This window comes from Heloderma suspectum, chromosome 6 (assembly GCF_057233095.1).
Source record: "Heloderma suspectum isolate Gila_16-S chromosome 6, 16-S_ref, whole genome shotgun sequence".
NCBI lineage: Eukaryota > Metazoa > Chordata > Lepidosauria > Squamata > Helodermatidae > Heloderma > Heloderma suspectum.
Genome location: NC_139463.1, coordinates 129185854 through 129205930, shown reverse-complemented (window position 1 = coordinate 129205930; position 20077 = coordinate 129185854). Strand labels below are relative to the sequence as shown.

The window sequence follows — 20077 nt, the reverse complement described above, 5'->3', positions numbered from 1 at the left end:
TTCTTGAAATTCAGCTAGTAAACGTCCATCTTCCCTGATGTCAGTCAGTTGTTCTTGCAAACTAATTGGAAGGTGTTGCATTTTTATATTTTTAACAAATGGATTCAAAACCCACTGAAACTCTTCATTTGGAAGATTTTTAAACAGGTTAGAAAATCCCATTTCCAAGTTTTTAAAATGTTCAGATATGAGAGTTTGTATAGGTGACACACATTGTTTTCGGCAACAAAAACACATACTGATGGAAACATTTCTGAACGTCCACTTTCAAAATGCTCTCTCCATAGCACGAGTTTCTTTCAAAAAGCAGTTACTTTCTCACTCATTGTTAAAACGTCACCTTTACCTTGAAGGGACAGATTAAGTGTGTTTATTTTATTTTTTTTAAAGATCTGGGTAGCTTACTGCTGAAAGCTGCTTGTCATCACAGAAAAGGTCAGCACATTTGGAACAAACATGCTCTCTTTTGGCAGGCTGGCAGCTGCTCCGGTGCCGCGGCCGAGCAAGCAACTGCTCCTTCCTCCGCCATGCCTAGCTGAGACTGGCACACTTGCTCTCTGTGGCCATGGCAGAGGCAGGATAGGACTGGGGCTGACAGACATGCCATGGAGCTTCCCTCTCAGCTCCCGTTGCATCCTGCCGCCTCCGCCGCCGCCATCATTGCACACAGTTGCAGCTCATCTGGGCAGGAGGAGGTTGGTCAATTATCAGGCGGCTCACCCACCCCAATGGATCATCTTGTGCACCCCTGGGGTGCACGCACCCCACTTTGGAGACCACTGGTCTAGAAAGCTGCTATTCAGAAGCAAGTCCCACAGTTTCAACAGGACCTGCTCCCTAGTAAGGATGATTGAGCTACAAAGCAGGAAGTCCTTGGTTCGAAGTTTGCTTGTGGTGTGAGAGCCTTAGACCGCCCACCCCCACCTGCAACGTTTGGAGAATACTACTGACCTACCTAGTAGAGTTGTTGTAAGGGTTATGGTAAGATAATGTGTGAGTGAAGGGCTTTGAATGCCCAAAGCACTAGTTAAATGTGGAGCATTATGATTTATTAGATGCAGTATCCTGTGGTGGCTCTAAGGCATGCACTTGCTTGAAGACTGCCCTGTAAAAAATCAAAAAAACCAGAAGTGTGTGTGGGGGATTACTGTTTTAACTATTGTGTTTTGACTATTTTTATGGGACCAGCCTGGCTCCAAACTAGGTTCTATACTCAAGTACACAATTTTAGATTGGGAAATGTTGGTAATGGAGGAACTGGTTTGGGAGGACTTGTAGGTAAATACACGGAGGCACGTTCTGAGAAGAAAGGGTTGTGGGCAATGGGTTCCTAAGGCCATGGCAGGGGGCAATCAGTAAGAAGGGATTAGGGATACAGAGATGCGGTTCCATCAGGGAAAAGCTGGCCTGGGGAACTCTGGGTAATGAGAGGGATCGCCATGGCAACAGGGCCTTGTGACAGAAGCAGGCCTGCCTTGCCTGAGACAACAATAGTCGCGACGCCCCAGTGGATTGTGGGTAATGCAATGCCGTGGGGCAAGGTGTGTGGGGGGGAGGGGGCACTGGGACGTACACCATGGGGTGGGGGGCATATCTGATAAGAAGTGGGATTCTGCCTTTTTGCCTCCTCCAAAACCCCAGCTGCAGGGCCAGAATTTTTTACACGTTCCTTTGAAAATTGGCAAAGAGGCCTCAGAGCCCAGAGGAATTATGGATCACTACCCATATATTGGTTTGGGGGCAGCAGTGCTACAGGGCTGGTAGAGCTCCACACACACACGTGCGCGCGCACACAGGCAACCGCTCCCACCCCCCAATATGTCTCCTGCCAACCCCAGATTTGAACGGGTGTGCCTAGAACCCAGGCCCTCGATGGAGAGTTGGGTTGCCACCTCTGAGCAGCAGCTGGAGAGGAAGAAATTCAACGGATGAAGCTTCTTCAACCCCCTCTGCATGTCTGTGTGTGGGGGTAGTTTTTCAATTGTAAATCCTCATAAAGGGCCGCAGGCTTTTATTCCATCCTCTCCGCACACCCCTTTGTCAGCCCCACCAATTACGGGATTGCTCTGTCCATATCGCCACAGTGATTACCCCTATAGGATGATGGAGGATGAAATATTTTAGGAAATAGTGGGCAGGTTTTCAACTAATTAATAATATTTATTGACCAAACTTGATTCCAGGGAGGTTTCCTATAATTAAAAATACATCCATATTAAAAGAATACAACACCCCGCCACCCCCCACCCACAAACCATTAGCAACAAGCAGCAGCTACAAAGAAAGCAACACAAAACGCCGGGCAAATGGGAAGTTTTTGCCCGTCAGTCACCCAACGGTAATCGTGTTGGCACCAGGCCAGCCTCCTTGGCGAAGGAGCTCCACGATGGGGCCTCCACAGCCCCAAAGGCCCTCTTTGCCAGCCAGGCTTGCATCACAGAGTGGCATGATCATTATGGGATGTCCAGAGACATTCTCAATCTCTGTTTCTGTCTCACACACAGCTGCAAAGCACATGTGTACACAATGAACGGGCCATAGGAGTGTTAAAGGTGACTAAATCTGGGCCGCCAGATGGCGCCATGTGCTGGGCCTGAACATCCCCCCCATGACCACCACACACACACAGACAGGCCTGCATCTCCCCCCGCCCCCATGAAACCCCATGGGCAGAAGGACGAGCCAGGAAACCGCACCCCAGTGACCTTTGCCTGTGGTAGCTTCCCGGGCCTTCTTGGTCTGGGACATCTCTCCCGCCCCCCCGCCCCCGAGTTCAGGTGCCCACCCAGCTTGCCTTCGGGATGTCGGCTATCCCACTAAAACTCATTCTCTTCCCAGAGAAGCCAGGAATCCTGTGCTGCTCTCCACTAGACAACACTCTCCTCTTAGATAAGAACGCTGTGCCTGTGTAGACTTTGCTTCCCTTTTCCTAAGCACCTCTTTTCAAATCCTCACCCCCCTCCCAAACAGGTTTGCCTTCCTCTTTCTGGCAGGGCTTTTGTGTCTTTAGCAGGCAGAAATGTGCTCAGTGCAGCTCCTCTTACATGTAACAAGCTTCACCCATTTCATTTCTGTTTGAAGTGCAAGAGGCCTGACAGAAAACCCTCTTCCCAAATCTGGAATCTTCCACACCAATTGCGGCCCTCCAGGCCTTTCTCAGCCCCCACTGCCCCCAGATCCCAGGACCCCTGGCTCACAGCTCCCAAGATGCCCCTGGCACAAGGACTGCGACCAGACTTGTTGGTCTCTGGTGCTCCAGCCCTTGGGTGTCCGAGGGGCTTCCCCCTGTTTCCTCTGTGTCCGGAGAAGGGATCCCCCCACTCCAGGCCTGTGAAAGGTGAGCGGCAGCTAAGGTTACAGACTCGTCCTTTAAGCTGCTGCTTGGAATGGACCCTTTGACCTTTAACACGCGCTAAATTTAGGCCAAGACTTCAGTGGAAGGGCCTTGCTTCAAGGGACCATCTGCAAGTGAGTTCTCCTAGCCTGCACCTCATATGGGGCTGGCGGAGCACCGCCTCTAGGGTCACCGGGGCCCTCTCCTTTGTGCAGCTGGAGCCCCAACCCTGGAAGGTGCTACAGTGGAGGGAACCTGGGATTCATCCTCGCTCTGCTGTAAATGTCATTCATAGCCTTGAGTCTTTCTCTCCCTGCCTCAGTTTCCCTTCCTGTAAAATGGAAACAGTGTGCAGCTGATTTGTAGGGCTGAATCAGGGATAAAAACAAGGAATTCCAGGGGTGTTGAACTGAATCATCATTCATCAAATATTAGTTTGTATGTCATTAGTCCAATGTAATTGATTGGCAGTCACTTCAGGCCAGACCAAAGAAAAGAGCTTTTTTGCACAATGTGCAATGCAGTGGCCATTCGCTAGATGGCTTTAAAAGGCAATTAGGTCAATTAACGGAGGAGGAGAAGTCAGGTCCCCCAGTGAGAATTTGCCTCTGAACATGGAGGCTTCCTTTCGCCACCATGGCTGCTGCCACCCCCTAATTCCAGCAGCTGGACAAAGACAAGCTGGGGACAGGCAGCTGTTGCCTTTGTGTCCCGCTTCTGAGCCTCCCTCCCGGAGGGCTCTGCTTGGCGATTGCTGGAGGCAGGCGGGCTGCTGCCCCAGAGGGCGCTCAGCTTGGATGCCGCATGGAACGGCCCCTGCCCTGTTTCAGGGTGGTGCTGGGCAAGAGGAGTGCAGCTGCATTCTATGTGGCCAGCTCCACGTGGCACGTGGGCTTTCTGGCACGTGTCATGTGTGTGCTGTGGCACACCTGCAGGCTGGCTGCCTGGGCCGTCGATCCTTGGGGGTTGATGCTGCTCGCGCAGGCAAGCCGGTCCAGGCTGAAGGAGGCGCTGAGCACCAGGGCACCACCTGGGTGAGTTTCCCTGATGTCTCCAGCATGATGTTTAGACCCCACCTTCCAGACAAGCCAGGGAGGTGCAGCTTAGCAGTGTGGGAAGCTGCCTTGTCCCAAGCCAGGCCCGCTCGGTCCACAGGAATATAGGAAGCGGCCTTATCCCGGGTCAGACCATTGCTGCGCCTCGCCCAGCCTTGTCGACATGGGCTGGCAGCAGCCACGGCTCTCCAGGGCCTCAGGCAAGGGCCATTTCGGCCCGCTCTGGAGATGCTGCCGGAAATCGAACCAGAGACCCTCTGCGTGTGAAGCAGGGGCTCCCCAACTGGGGCGCAGCCCTTGGCCCACTCTGTGGGCATACGCCCCTCAAAAATCCTCACACAGAGCAGGCCCCCTGAGAAGGAATGCTAGGAGAGCTGGGCCAGAGCACAGCAGCCTCTGGCGGGGCTGGGGAAATGGATCTGTTTAATTCCGGATCGGTTTAGTTCTGCAGCCGCACGAAGCTCAACGCTGTGCCGGATTAAAGGCGCCCCAGGCGCGGGGTGGGGGTAACCAGAGGGGCGGGGCGCTGCGAGCCCGCGGCCCTGGGCCCCCGCAGCGCGGGAGCGAGCGAGCGAGCGGGCGGGCGGGCGGCGAGGCTGCCGGGGGCGCGCCGGGGAAGCCAGCCAGACACGTGCCCCGCTCAGGGCGCGAGCCCCTCTGTCCAGCCTGCCGCTTGCGGACGGCCCGGCCGGGGGGGCGGAGGGGGCGGGGCGGCGCGGGGCGGGGCGGGGCGGCAGAGCTCCTTCCCGCGATAAAGGCTCGGCGCCGGCGCCAGCCTGGGCACTGTCAGCAGCTCCCAGCCACGGCCGCCGGCCCCGAGCCAGCCCCACGCACGTGAGTGAGGGGGCGGGGGCCGAGGACCACCGCCGGGCGGGCGTCGCGGGGGCGCTCAGGGCCCCCCGTGCCTGGCGTGCTTGGGCCCAGTTCGCATGCTGGGATGGAGGGCAGGGACGCCAGAAAGCCCCGAAGGGTTGGAAGTGGGCCACGCCGCCGGGCAGTCCGGCCCGAACTTCTCAGGGCCGCTCTCGCCCGCTCCCCCTTGTTGGGCTGCGTCACCGCTGAGCCCTCCCGAGTTCGGGATTCACTCGATACTGCAGCGATCCCAGCTGGGTTCCCAGCCTTAAAAGCAGGGAGTGTGTGGAGCTGGTTAAAGCCTTCCGAAGACCATCCGCGTGGCCTCTTCGGGGAGGCTATGGCCAGGCCACGCCTGGGGCAGGGGGGCACAGCAAGGGCCCCTCCGGACTCCCTCGCATATTGGGCGCCTTTGCTGCCTTGAGCAAGAGGCAGGCAGGCGTGACATTCCCCTGCCTGGGGCAGGAAGGGAACGGGGGGGGGGCAGAGGTATTTTTAATCTTGGCAGCTGCCCTTCCCTTCCCCCACTAGCAATGGCAGTGTTAAGCGCACAGCCCAGCTTCTTGTCTGAAACTGCTGAACCGCTTGGGGGCCGCTGGAGAAGGGGGTCAAGGCCTGGGGCGGCGGCGGGGGGGGAGCGTGCTAGGAAAAGAGACGGGGGCGGGTTGCGGCTCTGCTCCTGCTCCCTTCGGGAGGGCAATGGGTGACCTTGGTCGGGCTGCTGGAAGGCAAGGCTTTCTGGCTCTCGGAGCAGGGCAGGACGGATGGGGGTGTTCTAGAAAGGACAGCAGCCGAGTTCCACCTGCTGACCCCCCTGTGCCTCCATCCCCCCCACAGCCATGTCTATCCAGAAGATCCACGCCCGCGAAATCCTCGACTCTCGGGGGAACCCAACGGTGGAGGTGGATTTGCACACTAGCAAGGGTGAGCTGGGGAGAGGGGCCCTTGGTGCCGCAGTGTTCTAGGGGTCGAGGGGGGTGCTGGACATCAGCCCACCTCCTTGGGAGGCAGGGCATCTTGCTGAGCCTCTCCTCTCCTCTCCAGGCCGTTTCCGGGCTGCTGTGCCCAGCGGGGCCTCCACTGGTATCTACGAGGCCCTGGAACTCCGGGATGGGGACAAGGCCAGATACCTGGGCAAAGGTGAGGAGGGGCAAGACTGCGGTGCAGGCGGGCTCAGCCTTCTGCCGAAATGGCCTGTGGTGGGGCTGCGGGCTGGGGAGAGGAATAGGCCTGTGGCTTTGGGGGTTGTGAAGAGGGTGGAGAGGCAGGCTCCACTTGGCAGGACAGGTGGCAGTGCTGGCAAAGTGCATGAGTGAGCTGTGGGACTCATTGCTACAGGATGGTGCAACGGCCGCCATCATTATTGGCTTTAGGAAGGGATTTCGTGTACAGGGGAGGCTTTTGAGGGCTACTAAGCAGAAGAGCTGGAGGCACAACACCCCCCACCCCCCAGGACAGCATTCCCCAAGATCCCCAGCAAGGGAAAGACCTTCCCAGCATGTCTTGCAGAGGCACCTGAAAACAGGATGCTGTGCCTGAGCGAGAGGGAGCCCAGCCGGTCTGGGGTTGGCCCCCTTCTACGCTGCCCTGCCTTGGATGCTTTCCCTCCTCAGAGCCTCCCAGGTGCACCATCCATCTGCCTCTGTTGCCTGGCTTGATGTTTCCAGGCCCCTCCACCCATTGGTCCAAATTCTGCATCTTTGTTCCATTCGTCAGTTCTTTCCCCAAAACCCGAACAGGATGGACAATGGGCTTTGGGGGCATGCGCCGTTCATGCTTTGCAGGATAACCTCTCCAGCGATACGTTTGTCTCTCTGTGTGTCACACAGGAGTGTTGAAAGCTGTGGAACATATCAACAAGACCATCGCCCCCGCCTTGATTGAGAAGGTGAGAGTGGTGGGGGGGGGGGGAGCTGTGGGTAGAGAGGAAAGCTTTAGTGCATGATCCTGAGCAGCTCTGGATTTCTAAACAAAGAGGAGATGGGGCACAAACCTAGAACCCCAGAATTAGGAGGTTCCCCCAAAGCCATCTACTCCAGTGCCTCCTGCCCCCATGGTCAGGTCATACACACACACACGCAACCCACCATGTAGACCAAGAGCAGGTGCTGTGTGGGGCAAAGTGGTTCAAGCCAGACAGGTTTTGCACGGGAAGGCAAAACATTCCCACCATTGCTGACCAAGCTAGCCGTGTGCGTGTGTTGGTGGCTGTGACCTCAAATCCATCCACTGAAGCATCCAAGGCAAGTTTATTGGATGCAATTGAACTCCCCCCTCCCCGCGGTTTATCCCCATGGATGGAAACAGAGGTTTGATATGGTTTCTAAATGGTTGGGGAATAACACTCTGCACATGCTCGGAGGCCCTTTTACCTGTTCAAGAATGGGGTCCTGCCAAGGTCCCCAGGCTTCAGTTCAAGCCTGACCTTGGAGCTTCAATGATTTGGAGGGAGGAAGAGGAGGAGGAGGAAGGTGGCAAACGAGAGCTGGAAGACAGGCCAGGGTCTGAGGCATGGAGTCACCCCCTCTAGTGGGCAGAGCAAGGCATGCCGGGAGCCAGAGCTCCGGAGTTCTTGTGTGGGATGGGGTGGGGGAAGAGGACTGTTGGGAACGTCACTAGAGAAGAAAATTCCCACAGAAATCGTGCGCGTGCTCCTAACTGAGAAGTCTGTGCAACAATCCTAGTTTCCCCAGTACTCAGAATGTCGGGAAATTCATGCCCCCCGCCCCCTTTTCTCTTCCCTCTGTTAGAAGATTAGTGTGGTTGAGCAGGAGAAGATCGACAAAATCATGATCGACTTGGATGGAACAGAGAATAAATGTAAGTGTGCGGGGGGGGACTCCCATTGTGGCCCCCTCCTCGCCTGTGTGCTGTTAGTTTCTTCATAGGCTGTTGCCAAGAGCCTCACTTCTGGCATTTTATTTCCTCATTGTAGCCAAGTTTGGGGCCAACGCCATCTTGGGGGTCTCCCTCGCGATCTGCAAGGCTGGTGCAGCAGAAAAAGGGGTCCCCCTCTATCGCCACATCGCAGACCTCGCTGGGAACAAGGAACTCATCCTGCCTGTCCCTGTGAGTGGACGAGGAGGGGGATGGAAGGCAGTGTTTGTGCAGGGGGTGGCAGTGGCTGGAGGGGAATAGAAGCCCGCTCCCCAAGGTTGGCGGGTCTGGCAGTAGTGGAGCTGGGCAAAGGCCCCCGAGGGGAGGGGCTCTGGGAGCAGCGGCGGAGAGCGGGAAATGCTAGGGTGCTGCTGCCCGTCACAGTGGGTGCCACAGAGCGTGGCCTAACAGAGGAAGCACAGAAAAGGGTGCAGAGCCTCCTGCTGGCTCCGACTGTGGCTCTCTCTGGTCTCGTCTCCTGCTCGCACCAGCAGGATGGGGCCAGGCCTTCCACAGGAAGGGGTGGGGGCTGGACTGCCAGCAAGGAGACGGCTTCTGGCTGGTCAGCCCTCCCTTTTCCTCCCCCCACATTCAGGCATTCAACGTGATCAATGGGGGCTCCCATGCTGGGAACAAGCTGGCTATGCAGGAGTTCATGATCCTGCCTGTGGGGGCTACCACCTTTAAGGAGGCCATGAGGATTGGGGCCGAAGTCTACCACAACCTGAAGGCTGTCATCAAGAGCAAATACGGGAAGGACGCCACCAACGTGGGGGATGAGGGTGGCTTTGCCCCCAACATCCTGGAGAACAACGAAGGTACCCTGGTGGGCCGGAGCTGCCTGGCCAGGCTGCCCACCTGCTGGAGTCCACGTTTAGCCAGCCGCAGGGGGTTGTGTTTCATCCCCCTCCCCCTAAGGCCACCTCGCCCTTTAAAGGCTGGCGCCAGAATTAGCTCCGAGGCTGTAACAGGAGCCCCAGGGAAAGGCCAAAGGAGATGCCGGGCTGGGGAAGGCATACTTGGCCTCTGCTGGGAGGCTGCGGGAAGGACCCCTTGGCCTCTGGAGGGCAGGGACTGGAGAAGCCAGTGGGTGAGGCACCTGGCACAGAGGAGGGTCCCCTGGGTGAGTCACCTGGCACAGAGGTGGGTCCCCTGGGTGAAGGCTCCAGTGTCAGATGGAGCCCCGCCATCAGGTCGTGGGGGGACAGGAGCACACGCTCATCCTGTGCAAAATGGGACTGTTCAGGCCATTGTTGTGCTGAGGGCCCAGAACAGGGGTGGCTAGAAATACAGAGGAAGTGAGGTAGTAGCGCTGTTTGATCTGGCTAGTCTTTAAAGCACTGGTTTCAGGCTTCTGAGTTGTACAGGTCTCTTCCTCAGGCTGGACTTTCAACAAAATGGAAATAGGAAATAGTTTTTTCCCAGACAGCTTTCTCAAAATGAACATCAGGCTGTACTGCTGAACTCTTCCACCTCCACCCCACCCCAAAACACCAGGTCAGGTTGCTCAAGAGGAGGAGGCCTGGGGCTTCCTCTGGGCCTGGTGCAGAAACGCAGCTGCTTCTGGGGTGGGGCGGCTCCTTGTGTTAACACATCCCCTGTTTCTCACTCCCCCCCCCCAGCCTTGGAGCTGCTGAAGAGTGCCATCGAGAAGGCTGGCTACCCTGACAAAGTGGTCATCGGCATGGACGTGGCCGCCTCCGAATTCTTCCGCAAAGGCAAATACGACCTGGATTTCAAGTCCCCTGACGACCCAAACCGATACATCTCTGGCGAGAAACTGGGGGAGCTTTACCAGAGCTTCATCAAGAACTACCCTGGTGAGAACGTGAGAGAGTGAGTGAGAGCGGAGTCCCCGTGGCATGAACGTGTCACAGAAGGAAGGGTGCCAGGGTGTGTCCCGTGGGTAGATGCACACAGGGTCCCCTGAGAAAGAGACACAAGGGTTCACCTCTTCCTAGCGAGGGACAGGCGCTCTGGGCATGCTCAGGGGCACTCAGTTCATTCTTCAGGCCCCCTGGGTAGAGCTCTGGTTTTTCCCATCCATGTGATGATGCTCTGATCCATGACTGAGCCAGTTGGGGAGGGGCTTGGCCTTTCACCCCACCTCTTCCTCCCCCACAGTGGTTTCCATCGAAGACCCCTTTGACCAGGATGACTGGGAGACGTGGAAGCAGTTCCTGACACATGTGCAGATTCAGATTGTGGGGGATGACCTGACAGTCACTAACCCCAAGCGCATCCAGAAAGCCGTGGAGCAGAAGGCCTGCAACTGCCTCCTGCTCAAGGTCAACCAGATTGGCTCCGTCACAGAGTCCATCCAGGCGTGAGTCTCTTGGGTGGCTGGAGGGCAGAGCAGGCCTGGTGGCTGCTGGACAAAACATCAAGCATCGGTCGCAGGGAGGAAGAGGTCCAGGTCCACCTCATTCAGGGACCCTTCGGGTGGAGTCCCCTGTGGTGGGGCACCCATACCTGCCTCCCAGCGCTCAGTCAGACTGAATGGCCTCCCACCCCCCCTCCCACTTTGGGATGAGGATGAACTAGATTTCTTGGTCCCCTCTCGCTTTACAAGGATCCAAGGTGACATAAAACAGAATTATTAAAATACACAAAATATAAAATACCTAAGAACAATTTACATTAAAAGTTCCAAAACAAATACCCACATCTGTCTCCCTTCTGTCCCTTCCAGCTGTAAACTGGCCCAGTCAAATGGCTGGGGGGTCATGGTGAGTCACCGCTCTGGGGAGACCGAGGACACCTTCATTGCTGACCTGGTTGTGGGGCTCTGCACAGGACAGGTGAGAGGCTGGCACCAGCCTGGAGCCACAAGCCCCGTTCTCTTTTGCCCATCCCCTCCCCCTCCCCTTGACAGGCCTTGGAAACATTTAGGTGCCCTTTTGCAGATCAAAACGGGAGCCCCCTGCCGGTCTGAGCGTCTGGCCAAGTACAACCAGCTGATGAGGTGAGCAGAGGTCTCCCTTCCTCGGAGAGTTTGCGAGCACTGGGGGCTTTCAGGACGAGGCTGGACAGCCATCTGTCAGGGATGCTCCGAGTTGGATTCCTGCATTGAGCAGGGGGTTGGACTTGATGGCCTTGCAGGCCCCTTCCAGCCCTACTCTTCTATGATTCTGGATCTGGAGCCTATGCAGCCTGCTGCGCCATTTCAGAACTGCACCTTTCTTCTCTTTGCAGAATTGAGGAAGAGCTGGGGGAGAAGGCACATTTCGCTGGGCGCAAATTCCGGCACCCTCTGGCCAAGTAAAACATGGCTCTGGCCCAACCCCCCCCCCCCCCCGAAAGACCTCCAGCGAGACCCAAGACCAGCCTCCTCCCACCTGGGATGCTGTGCAGCCACGTTCCTGAGAGGTCACCAGAACATCCACCAGGGCCATTTGCATTTAAGCCTTTTTTCGCATCCACCGTCTTGTGCGAATGCACTCATAGCACACCTGTGGGGCTGCTGCCCAATCCCACCTTGGGGCCATGAATAAAAAGACCCTTGTGCCAAACCATGTCGTGTGCTTCCTTGTGAGGCGCGTGTGTGTGAGGGTGACCAGTGTTCCCTTTTCTCAAACCAGTTCTTCCTCCTTCGTACAGCTCTTACTGGAACAACCTTAGGCCTCAGTAACTAGCACACACGTAAAATGTATCTTACATGTGCCATTGTCTTGTATGGCCAGTACTTTAAACAGCCAAATGTGTTGCTTTTGCATAGCATGGGCAGAGGCCCTTTGGAGGTCACCCTCAATTCATATTTATTTAATCTATATCCTGCCTGGCCACCCAAAAATGGCACTCAGTATGGGCTTGCACAGAAGGCCCTGTCCTCTTGCAGCATGAACCCAACCCCCCCACCCCGCTTAGTACAAGGCAGGCTGTGCTGGACCAGATCAGAGGCCCAGCCAGCACAGTGGTCAGCCAGGTGCCCCGGAGGCCAAAGCAAGCCATGCCCCCCCTCCCCCCCCAGTGCAGCAGCGCAGTGCTTGCAAATGTGGCAGAGAGGTAGCCATGAGCAGACTCTCTTTCTCCTCCATGAACCAGCATCCCCTTTGGAAGCATCCCCAACCTCCGGAAGCAGTAGGGACAAGTTATGCATTGCGTGAAGTCTGTTCTTGAATCTATGGCCAGTTCACTCTGCTGGATGACCCCAAGTTCCAGCTGGAGTATAACCCTCATCCACATTCTCCTTGCGTGTCTTTTGTTCTAAACTAACATTTCCAAACCCTGAAATGAGCTGGGGTCTGATTCTTCCTCTCAAAACTATCAGAGGCAGACACAAAGCAGCGCTCAAAACAAGTGTTTAATGGGGTACACACACGCTCTCTCTCTGCCCCCCTTATAACAACCCCCCAGCACTTACAGCTAGGCATTATGGGATCCACACAAGCAGAATGTGGAGCATGACCCGCCTCTCTGCTCCCCACAGCAAAGTCAAAGCGGGAGGGCAGGCCGAAAATCCAATGCTATTTACACACTTAAGACTCTCCAAACCTGGCAAGAACACCGGGAAAATAGAAAGGAATAGAAAATAGTATGGGAACTGCCACACTTGCCCTCGCCCCTGCCCCTCCAAATCCCCAAAGCCAGGAAAAAGGGATCCTGCCCCCAATGCAACCAACATCCCACAGCTTTTCCTTGCAGGGGCAAGTGGCACCTCCTCACTTGCAGGCCTGGCCCCAGCCCCACTGGGGAAAGAGGCGGCTCTTTGTCCTCCACCCCTTACTGTGCACACGTGCCCACATGCACAGGAGCAGGGAAGAGGTGGCCAATGCAATGGGGGGGGGGCAAATAACTTGGGAAGTGCAACAGTGACATCTACTGTAAGGAAGGCAGTACGGCAACTCTGGCTCCCCAGCAGCTTCTCTCTCTGGTAGGGAAAAAAAGAGCTGCAGAAAAGTGTCCCTGGGTGACGCACTTTCTAGCAGGGCAGAAGCAATACTGCAGCCCCAAGGACAACCCCGCATGGGACTGCTGCTGAACAGGCATCTATGGTGGAGGGCTTGAGATGGGGGAAAAGGCCAGGGGGCTGCAACCCCACAACCAAGCCCAGCAAGGAGGCCATACTGCAGGACCCCCTCTACAGGGTAGGAGGGGCAACAGCCATCGAGGGAGGGGGCTTGGGAAGCACACATGGGAACAATTTCGTGGGGAGGAGATACATACTTTTTCTTCTCTATATTTTCTAGGACATTCTCCAAAGGCATATGCGCGCGCGCACACTGGCCCACCCCAATGCTAGGCTGGGCTGGGCACGTCCCTCTCGGTCCCTTCTCACCAAGCTGGCAGAACTTTAAAACGATCCTCTCCATTGCCAGTCTTAAAATGCACTCCTAGGCTACAGATTAAATACCCAAAGGTCCAAGGAAAAGGAGGGAGCATGGGGAGGGGAACATCTGAGGAGGGGGGAAGGATGCACTGTGACACCCCTCCCCTGGGGCACCCCACAGGATTCACAAATAGCAGCAGCTCTGGAGACTGTCCCTGAAATGATTGCGCGTGCTCAGGCGGTGCAGGGCCACTGCCACGGCACCCACAACTCTACGAGCTGTTTGTTGGCAGAGCGGAGCCCTCATCCTCACTCTGGCGCAGGCGTTTCTTGGCTCGGATCTCATTCATGGCCTCTTCAATGGAGCGGGTGTCCCTCTTGTTGGCGACGGGAACTGGAAGGTAAAAGGAGAGGGGTGGATGGAAGCCAAAAGGCTTGGAGCCCAGCCAAGGGGGCCCCTTTCCCAGAGAACACAGGCCGCTCTAAAGCTCTGCTCTACAACAGGAGCCTGGTGAGGGGACCTCTCCGTAGGAAACCAGGAGGCTTTCCTTAAAAGCCCCCACCCACCCACTCATACGGGATGTGGGCTCACCACAGCCATACGCCTTGTTAGCCTCCATGGTGTGGGCGGCGTCCTTGGCAGCCACTTTGCCAATGAGATGGCTGTATTTGTCTTTGTAGTCCGTGTTGGGGTTCACCGCAGTAGGTCCTTTCAGCGCTTCCTCTTCTGCCTGCCTCTGAGCCAGCTCCTGTTGGACATTGAAGGAGTGCAAAGGAACACCAGTGAGGAACTTGTGGCAGAAACCCACCCCTTTAAAAAAGTAGAGGGAAAGGGCCCACTCTAAGCGGAACAGGAGGCGGGCAAGCTTCTTGTCTTCCACAAAGGAAACGAGGCACCAAAGGATGGGTTGGATTTTTTCAGAGAGTGGGAAGGAAGTCCAGCAGCTAACCCCCACCCCCCATTTGGTCTCAAGCAAGACAGCCCTCCCTATCCTGCAAGTGCGACTGCGCAGCACCGCATGTGTATCTATGGAAGAGCTTGATGCTCTTGACAGCGTCTGCTCTGATTGGAGTGCAGTAAATGGACCCAGATCTTTGCTGGCAGGTTTCTCTTCAGCTTCTCCCCAGCTCCTCAGTTCTCGAGTGCCCACCACGGGTGGTGGGTGGAGACCCTGCCCAGCGGCACTGACCCCAGTCCTCCCACCCCGCCCCCCAAGAAGGAAGATTGCACACCTTGAGCCGGCGTTTCTCCTCAGCCTGCTGTGGGTCCCATTCTTCCCCCCGGCGATAGGCATCCAATTCTTCATCTGATGGGGCAAATTCCTGAAGTACAGAAGATGTGATCAGCATGGCAACTGGGAGGTAGAAAACCTGGCTTGTCTGAGCGGGGAGCGGGGCATGGGCCCCAAGGAGAAGGCCCAGATGCGCAGAGCTACAGATCTTCCGCTTGCCTTCTTAAAAATCATGACGTAGCGTGATTCCTCTTCATCGCCAAAGGAAAAGGAGGTGAGGCCAGCCACTTCCGCTACATCGTGTCTGAAACAGGAAACCAGGTGTGAGGGCTAAGACCGGGCTTTGGAAAGAAGCATCCAGACCATCGTGCTTCTTCCCCTGGAGATGAACGGCAGCCGAGGGTGGTCATTTACAAGGCAGCCCCTCTGCCCTGCCCTGCCCTCTCGCCCAAGCTGGCCCACTCACAGAATACTGCGCTCAATCTTGTTCATAGGCTGGAATTTTTTCTTGGTTTGGTTGCTGTCTTGAATGAAGTCAGAGACCTCCTTCTCCATCTGGAAGATGGAGCAGGGGAGGGAAGAAGGTGCACTCAGGCCAGCGGCAGGTAAGAGTAACGCAAAGGGAGAAACCCCAGGTCCCCACCCAGACCCCATTTGGGGACACAGGAAGTAGGGAAAACAGACCCGTTTCCGGAACTCCACTTTCTGGCGCTTCTCTTGCTCCTGCAGCTTCTTCAGCCGCGCAGTTTGCTCTGCGAGGAAGAGAAAGAACCAGTCAGGAGCTGGCGAGGGGGGGCGGGGAACCTCTTGCAGCCCGAGGGCCGTTTGTGGGCCGCATGCGAGAGATGGGCGGGGCCCAAGGGCAAGGGGGCAGGGCCAAGGAGCAGCGGGCAAGGCAGCCACGCCAGCCTAGTTAGCGCACGGCTCTTCCCAGCGCACCCTGCCGCAGCCGGGAACGCGTGCGGAAGGGGGCGGGGCGCTGCTCGCACTTCCCGCTGTGGCGTCCGCGGCTGGCAGCCCAGAGCCCGGCGGCCCACCGAGGAGTCCGCTGCCGCTGCTTCGGGCCGGGCAGCCCTCAGGTGTGCCGGGCCTCCTGTCGCTTCCGGCTTGAACCCGCGGCCCCCCACCGAGTCCAGCGCAAGAAGGGCGCAGGAGCTCTGGGCCCCGTTTGCGCCGAGTTCCAGGGCGGAGCGGCCCTTCCAGGCCCCCAGCCCACTCCTCGTTTCAGCAGCACGGGGGGGCCGGCGAGGCCCGCTCGCGAAAGGCCGGCCGGCCGGCCTCGGCGCCCCCCCGCCCCGCCCCCGAGAGAGGCCCGGGCCGGCGAGGGCCCCGGCTGGCGGCCCGCGCCCACCCCTGGCGCGGCGGGCCTCGCGGTCGCCCAGCCCCGGCGGGGGCTCCATGGCGCTCAGGATCGAGCCCAGCAGGTCCAGGTCCGCCATCTCGGCCGCCGCCGCCGCCCGCGCGCGACGTCACGGCGCCGCCCTGGGGGCGGGCTCTTCCGGGCCGGGCTCGCGCGCCGCTCTGGGCCGCCCGGCGCCGGCGGGCAGCCGCGGCCCAGGCCCAGCAGCGCCCGCGCGGCGGCGCCCAGGCGAGGCGGGGCGAGGCGAGGCGGGCCCTCCTCCTCCGGGGCGCGGCAGCTCCTGCGGGGGGCGGGGAGGAGTCAGCGGCCTGCTGGGCCGGGCCGGGCCCCCCGCCGGGGCCCTCGGGGAGGCCTCCGGGCCGCCGCCTCGGGCGGGGCTCTGGCCGCGCTTCGGCCCGGGGCCCACGTCGCCGCCGGGGCTTGCGCGGCAGCCGGCAGCGCGGGCGGGGCGCCCTCCGGGGCGGGGCGCGCAGCTCCTGCCCCCGCGGCCGCAGCCGGCCCACCGCGCAGCTGCCGGCGGCACGAACGGGGCAGCCGGCGGCACGCGGGAGCGCGACACGGGCCACGGGGCCGCCCCCGCGGAGCCCGCTCCTTGGCGCGCCGGACGTGCAGCGGCGCGGCGCGCGACCCGACGCGGAGGCAGGCGCGCCCCGCAGAGCCGCGGCGGAGGCGGAGGCGCGCGCGGGGCGGCCCACAGCACGGAAGGGCGAAGCAGCCGGCGGAGCCCTCCCGGAGGAACCCGTCCTCGGAGGAGGAGGCCGATAACAGAGGGCGACGTATTTACCATTTTGTACATGCGTAAAAAGACAAATCTTTACAATATCTCAATTTTTTTCTCTTCAAATATATATATAGTATATATAAAATATATAGATGTATAATTTAATATTTTTAAGGCAGCAATGGGGAGTGAGTCTAAAGGGGGCTGGAAGTTGGGGACAGGATACAGAATAAAGACCTCCCTGGAAGGAGGCGAGAGCCATGTTCTCCCTGAATTAAGGCATTTCCACTTAACTGTGGCTGTAAGGCCTTGCACGCTTGGCGGCACACAACGCCGGAGATAACACAGGAGGGGGAGGTTGTACCCAACAAAAGGCAGGCTAAAAATTTCCACACATACATAATGAGATTTCCATACAGGATCCCGCCCCCCGGCAGGTAGATGAAGGTAGAAACTTCATGTCCAGCGTCCAATGCAGGCAGGCTCCACTGGGTAGTGCCAAAAGGGGACAGAGTTCAGGACAGCAAACCCCAGGAAACTTTGGAAACTGGTTCCCAGGTGGCTTACAGCTATGCAGTGCAGGGACCAAGTGAACAGCAGCTTTCGAGGAGGGTTGCAAGTATTTGGCCCCCAGACAGAGAAATGTCTTGGTCCATGTGCCAGGAAAAGGAATAGAGCAGGGGCCAGGTGGTGGGATGCGTGTGTCCCTGTCCAGAGGCACCCCACAACCCACTTTGGGGTACAAAATAGCAGAGAAACTTGATAACGTCTATAAAGAAGTTTTTCCAAGGCAAGGGAGGGCAACAACTCCTGCCAAAGGGGTGTGTTTGTGTTTGGGGTATTTGGTTCAGAAACCAGCAATGGTTCTTACCTAAAGCAAAAGGGGGGGGGGGGCAGCAAGAGAGAGCCAAGGGCAAGAGGCTCCTGGAGTTTTGAACAGCCCTTCTTTGCAGGAAGAAGTGGGCTCAGGACTTCATGCGCCTGCAAAGACTCACAGGGGCGCCCATGCCCCCATGCTGCAACAACTTGGTATGCACGTGTGCCGCCCCTTCCCCTATAGGCACTCTTGAATTAGTGCAATGCAGCTTACATGCACAGAGGCGGGGAGAGAGGAGGCCGTGGCGGCTTTCTCCTGGCAAAAGCATTTCTGGCGTCCAAACACCGTAACTACAGAACAAGGCACAGATGTGACTGAGTCTTGCGGGGCAGGGGGAGCCCACCTGGAGCCGGGGCGAGAAGCCCACTGACAGTTAAGCAGGACCACTCCAACCCTAGTGCCACATGATCTGGACAGAGGGCAGGGAGATGCAGCTGCTGTGGATGCCCAATTGTGTGGCGCCAGTCTTGACTAGGGGAGGGAGGGATGTGGTGGCATTTTTAGCAGGGAGTTCCCAGGTAACTGTAGCGGAGATGGTGCTGAAGGGCTGACATGAAAAAAAGAAGATGCGCCCTTAACCCCATCCTCATCCCCCCGGGGTTGGAGTCTTTGCAGAAATCTATCAAGGAAGGAAAGGCAGGAGGGTGCCCCAGGAGGAGAAATGCAGAGGGCCTCCGGGCCACGTCCATCGCTGTGCAGACCTCAAACCTCCAGGAGAACCTGGTCCCACAAGGCCCCATTGCTGCCCCCCGCCCCACCTTCCTCTCAGCAGCCCCAGAGCTTGCGATAGGCCAGGTACAGCAGCAGCATGACGAAGACATAGAAGACGCCAAAGCCTGCAAGGTGCTCGGAGAGGGCAGCAGGGGCAGGGAGAGCCGTCCCCGCTGTGGGGCGCAGCAGCAGGGCCTCGAGGAGGCGGAGCAAGCCACGGGCGTTGCCTTGGAGGAGGAGCAGACTGTCGGAGGCAGAACAGAGAGAGACCTGTGGCGGTTGGAGAGAACACAGGACAAAGAAAGTACAGACACACACACCAAGGTTGGCGGGTGGGGTGGGAGGCTCCGGGGAGCGGAGGGCAGTGGGCATGGAAGGAAGGTGCAAGGACCCCGGAAAGGTCCGTGTGTCCGCAGGAGAAGGGGGCCTGGGATTGCTCCTCAAGGACGTCTCTGCTCACCCACTCCCAGGCCCAGCCTCACCTCTGGAACCCCCAGCTGGCGGCAGGCAGCCAAGAAGCTCTCCACGTTCTTCCGGCTTTTGACAGCATTCAGCTTTGGCTGTCAAGAAGGAAAAGGAACGGGGGGAGAGAGAATGTCAGCCTGACAGGCCTGGATGGACAAGGGGCCCGTCCTGATCCTTCTGCCCCTTCGGGGAGAGGACTCTGCCCAGGCTGGAGGCCCCCCGGGCATGGGACAGTGGGCTCGGGAGCTGGCAGTGCCTCCCCCCCTGCCCCCCAGGCTCACCACAGCAGGCGAGGGCACGTGGATGAAGGGCACAGAACGGGGGCGCAGGTGGTTCACCAGCTGGCAGAGGATGACCCCATTGGCCAGCGCCTCACCCAGGTCCTCAGCCAGCGTGACATTCAGCTGGGATTCAATGGCCTGCAGAAGGGCGGAGGGAGAGAAAGACGCAGTCACCGAGGTGGGGAAGAGGGCACAGGACTCCCGCTGCCTTCCCTTTCCACCAAAGCCCCTACCGCCGGCCGCAACCTTAGGCTTGAACAAAAGAGGGTGGAGTCCGGTGGAGAAGGGCTGGCGCAGGCTGCCAGCAGCCGGGGGGAGCTCCGTGCCCTGTGAAGCCCTCAGCCTTGTCCCAGGCCAACTGCAGAACAAGCAGTGTATGGCATGGCGCAGGATTTATGCAGGCCTCCCCGTCCAGCCCTCACTGACACAGCGCGGCAGCACGGAGCAAGTCCTGCTCTTGCCCCACCTCAAGGCCCCTTCCCACTGCTGGCCCCTCTTCTCCGCCTGCCATGCCCCAGCACCTCCCCAAACACCCAAATGCTCAAGTGACAGGGGGACAGCACTTTGAGAGGGAGAGGGACAGGGGGAGTGCGACCCTGTTGATTCTCCTGGACCTCTCAGCGGCTTTCGATACCATCGACCATGGTATCCTTCTGGATAGGTTGTCTGGGTTAGGAGTTGGAGGCGCTGCACTACAGTGGTTCCACTCCTACTTGGATGGCCGATTCCAGAAGGTGGTGCTGGGGGATTATTGCTCTGTGCCATGGCAATTGTGCCATGGGGTTCCACAGGGCTCTATTTTATCCCCCATGCTGTTTAACATCTACATGAAACTGCTGGGGGAGGGTATCCGGAGGTGTGGGCTGAGGTGCCATCAATATGGGGATGACACCCAGCTCTACCTCTCTTTCTCATCAAAACCAGGTGAGGCAGTGGCTGTTCTGAACCAGTGCCTGGGCACGGCAATGGACTGGATGAGGGCCAATAAACTGAAACTCAATCCAGACAAGACGGAGGTACTGTTAACAGGTGGTTCATCTGCC

The 20077-nt window shown here is 58.1% G+C and overlaps 3 protein-coding genes across 6 annotated transcripts in view; 1 reads left to right on the top strand and 2 right to left on the bottom strand.

Annotated features, from left to right (window-relative positions):
- Positions 1-1425: 1425 nt before the first annotated feature.
- ENO3 (enolase 3) lies at positions 1426-11632 on the top strand. 2 transcript variants are annotated; one of them, XM_084806917.1, is made up of 12 exons: positions 1426-1518; positions 6079-6165; positions 6286-6381; positions 7071-7129; positions 7992-8061; positions 8177-8310; positions 8714-8936; positions 9741-9938; positions 10243-10444; positions 10811-10919; positions 11025-11083; positions 11314-11632. In XM_084806917.1, exons 1-12 carry the CDS (start codon positions 1440-1442, stop codon positions 11381-11383), a joined length of 1386 nt encoding a protein of 461 aa, XP_084663043.1. In that variant the 5' UTR covers positions 1426-1439; the 3' UTR covers positions 11384-11632. The 2 variants fall into 2 exon arrangements, with proteins under 2 accessions (XP_084663043.1, XP_084663044.1); XM_084806918.1 differs by lacking the exon at positions 1426-1518 and adding an exon at positions 5128-5223.
- Positions 11633-12403: 771 nt separating this feature from the next.
- On the bottom strand, positions 12404-16080 carry SPAG7 (sperm associated antigen 7). Its single transcript, XM_084806919.1, has 7 exons — positions 15971-16080; positions 15304-15371; positions 15086-15174; positions 14839-14923; positions 14621-14710; positions 13980-14136; positions 12404-13781 (listed from the first exon to the last, which is right to left on the bottom strand). Exons 1-7 carry the CDS (start codon positions 16056-16058, stop codon positions 13660-13662), a joined length of 699 nt encoding a protein of 232 aa, XP_084663045.1. The 5' UTR covers positions 16059-16080; the 3' UTR covers positions 12404-13659.
- The window catches only part of LRCH4 (leucine rich repeats and calponin homology domain containing 4), a 67238-nt gene continuing 59564 nt past the window's right edge, over positions 12404-20077 (bottom strand). For 2 of the 3 annotated variants that reach the window (XM_084806916.1, XM_084806915.1), the window contains 3 exons: positions 19035-19172; positions 18771-18848; positions 16842-18558 (listed from right to left, as the gene is read on the bottom strand). In XM_084806916.1, the coding sequence (XP_084663042.1) occupies positions 18343-18558; positions 18771-18848; positions 19035-19172 (432 nt within the window). In that variant the 3' untranslated portion in view covers positions 16842-18342. Of the gene's footprint in view, positions 13782-13979; positions 14137-14620; positions 14711-14838; positions 14924-15085; positions 15175-15303; positions 15372-16841; positions 18559-18770; positions 18849-19034; positions 19173-20077 lie in introns of those variants that run through there. The other variant, XR_014784014.1, reaches the window with a different exon arrangement.

Bases quoted from the DNA above. Each gene is read 5' to 3' on its own strand.
- ENO3 (XM_084806917.1), top strand. From the start codon at position 1,440: ATGGCAACAGGGCCTTGTGACAGAAGCAGGCCTGCCTTGCCTGAGACA. The intron at 6,166-6,285 runs GTGAGCTGGGGA...TCTCCTCTCCAG, and splicing joins GGATTTGCACACTAGCAAGG to GCCGTTTCCGGGCTGCTGTG. The intron at 6,382-7,070 runs GTGAGGAGGGGC...TGTGTCACACAG, and splicing joins GGCCAGATACCTGGGCAAAG to GAGTGTTGAAAGCTGTGGAA.
- SPAG7 (XM_084806919.1), bottom strand. From the start codon at position 16,058: ATGGCGGACCTGGACCTGCTGGGCTCGATCCTGAGCGCCATGGAGCCC. The intron at 14,924-15,085 runs GTGAGTGGGCCA...TTCCTGTTTCAG, and splicing joins AAGATTGAGCGCAGTATTCT to ACACGATGTAGCGGAAGTGG. The intron at 14,137-14,620 runs GTGTGCAATCTT...AATGTCCAACAG, and splicing joins AGGAGAAACGCCGGCTCAAG to GAGCTGGCTCAGAGGCAGGC.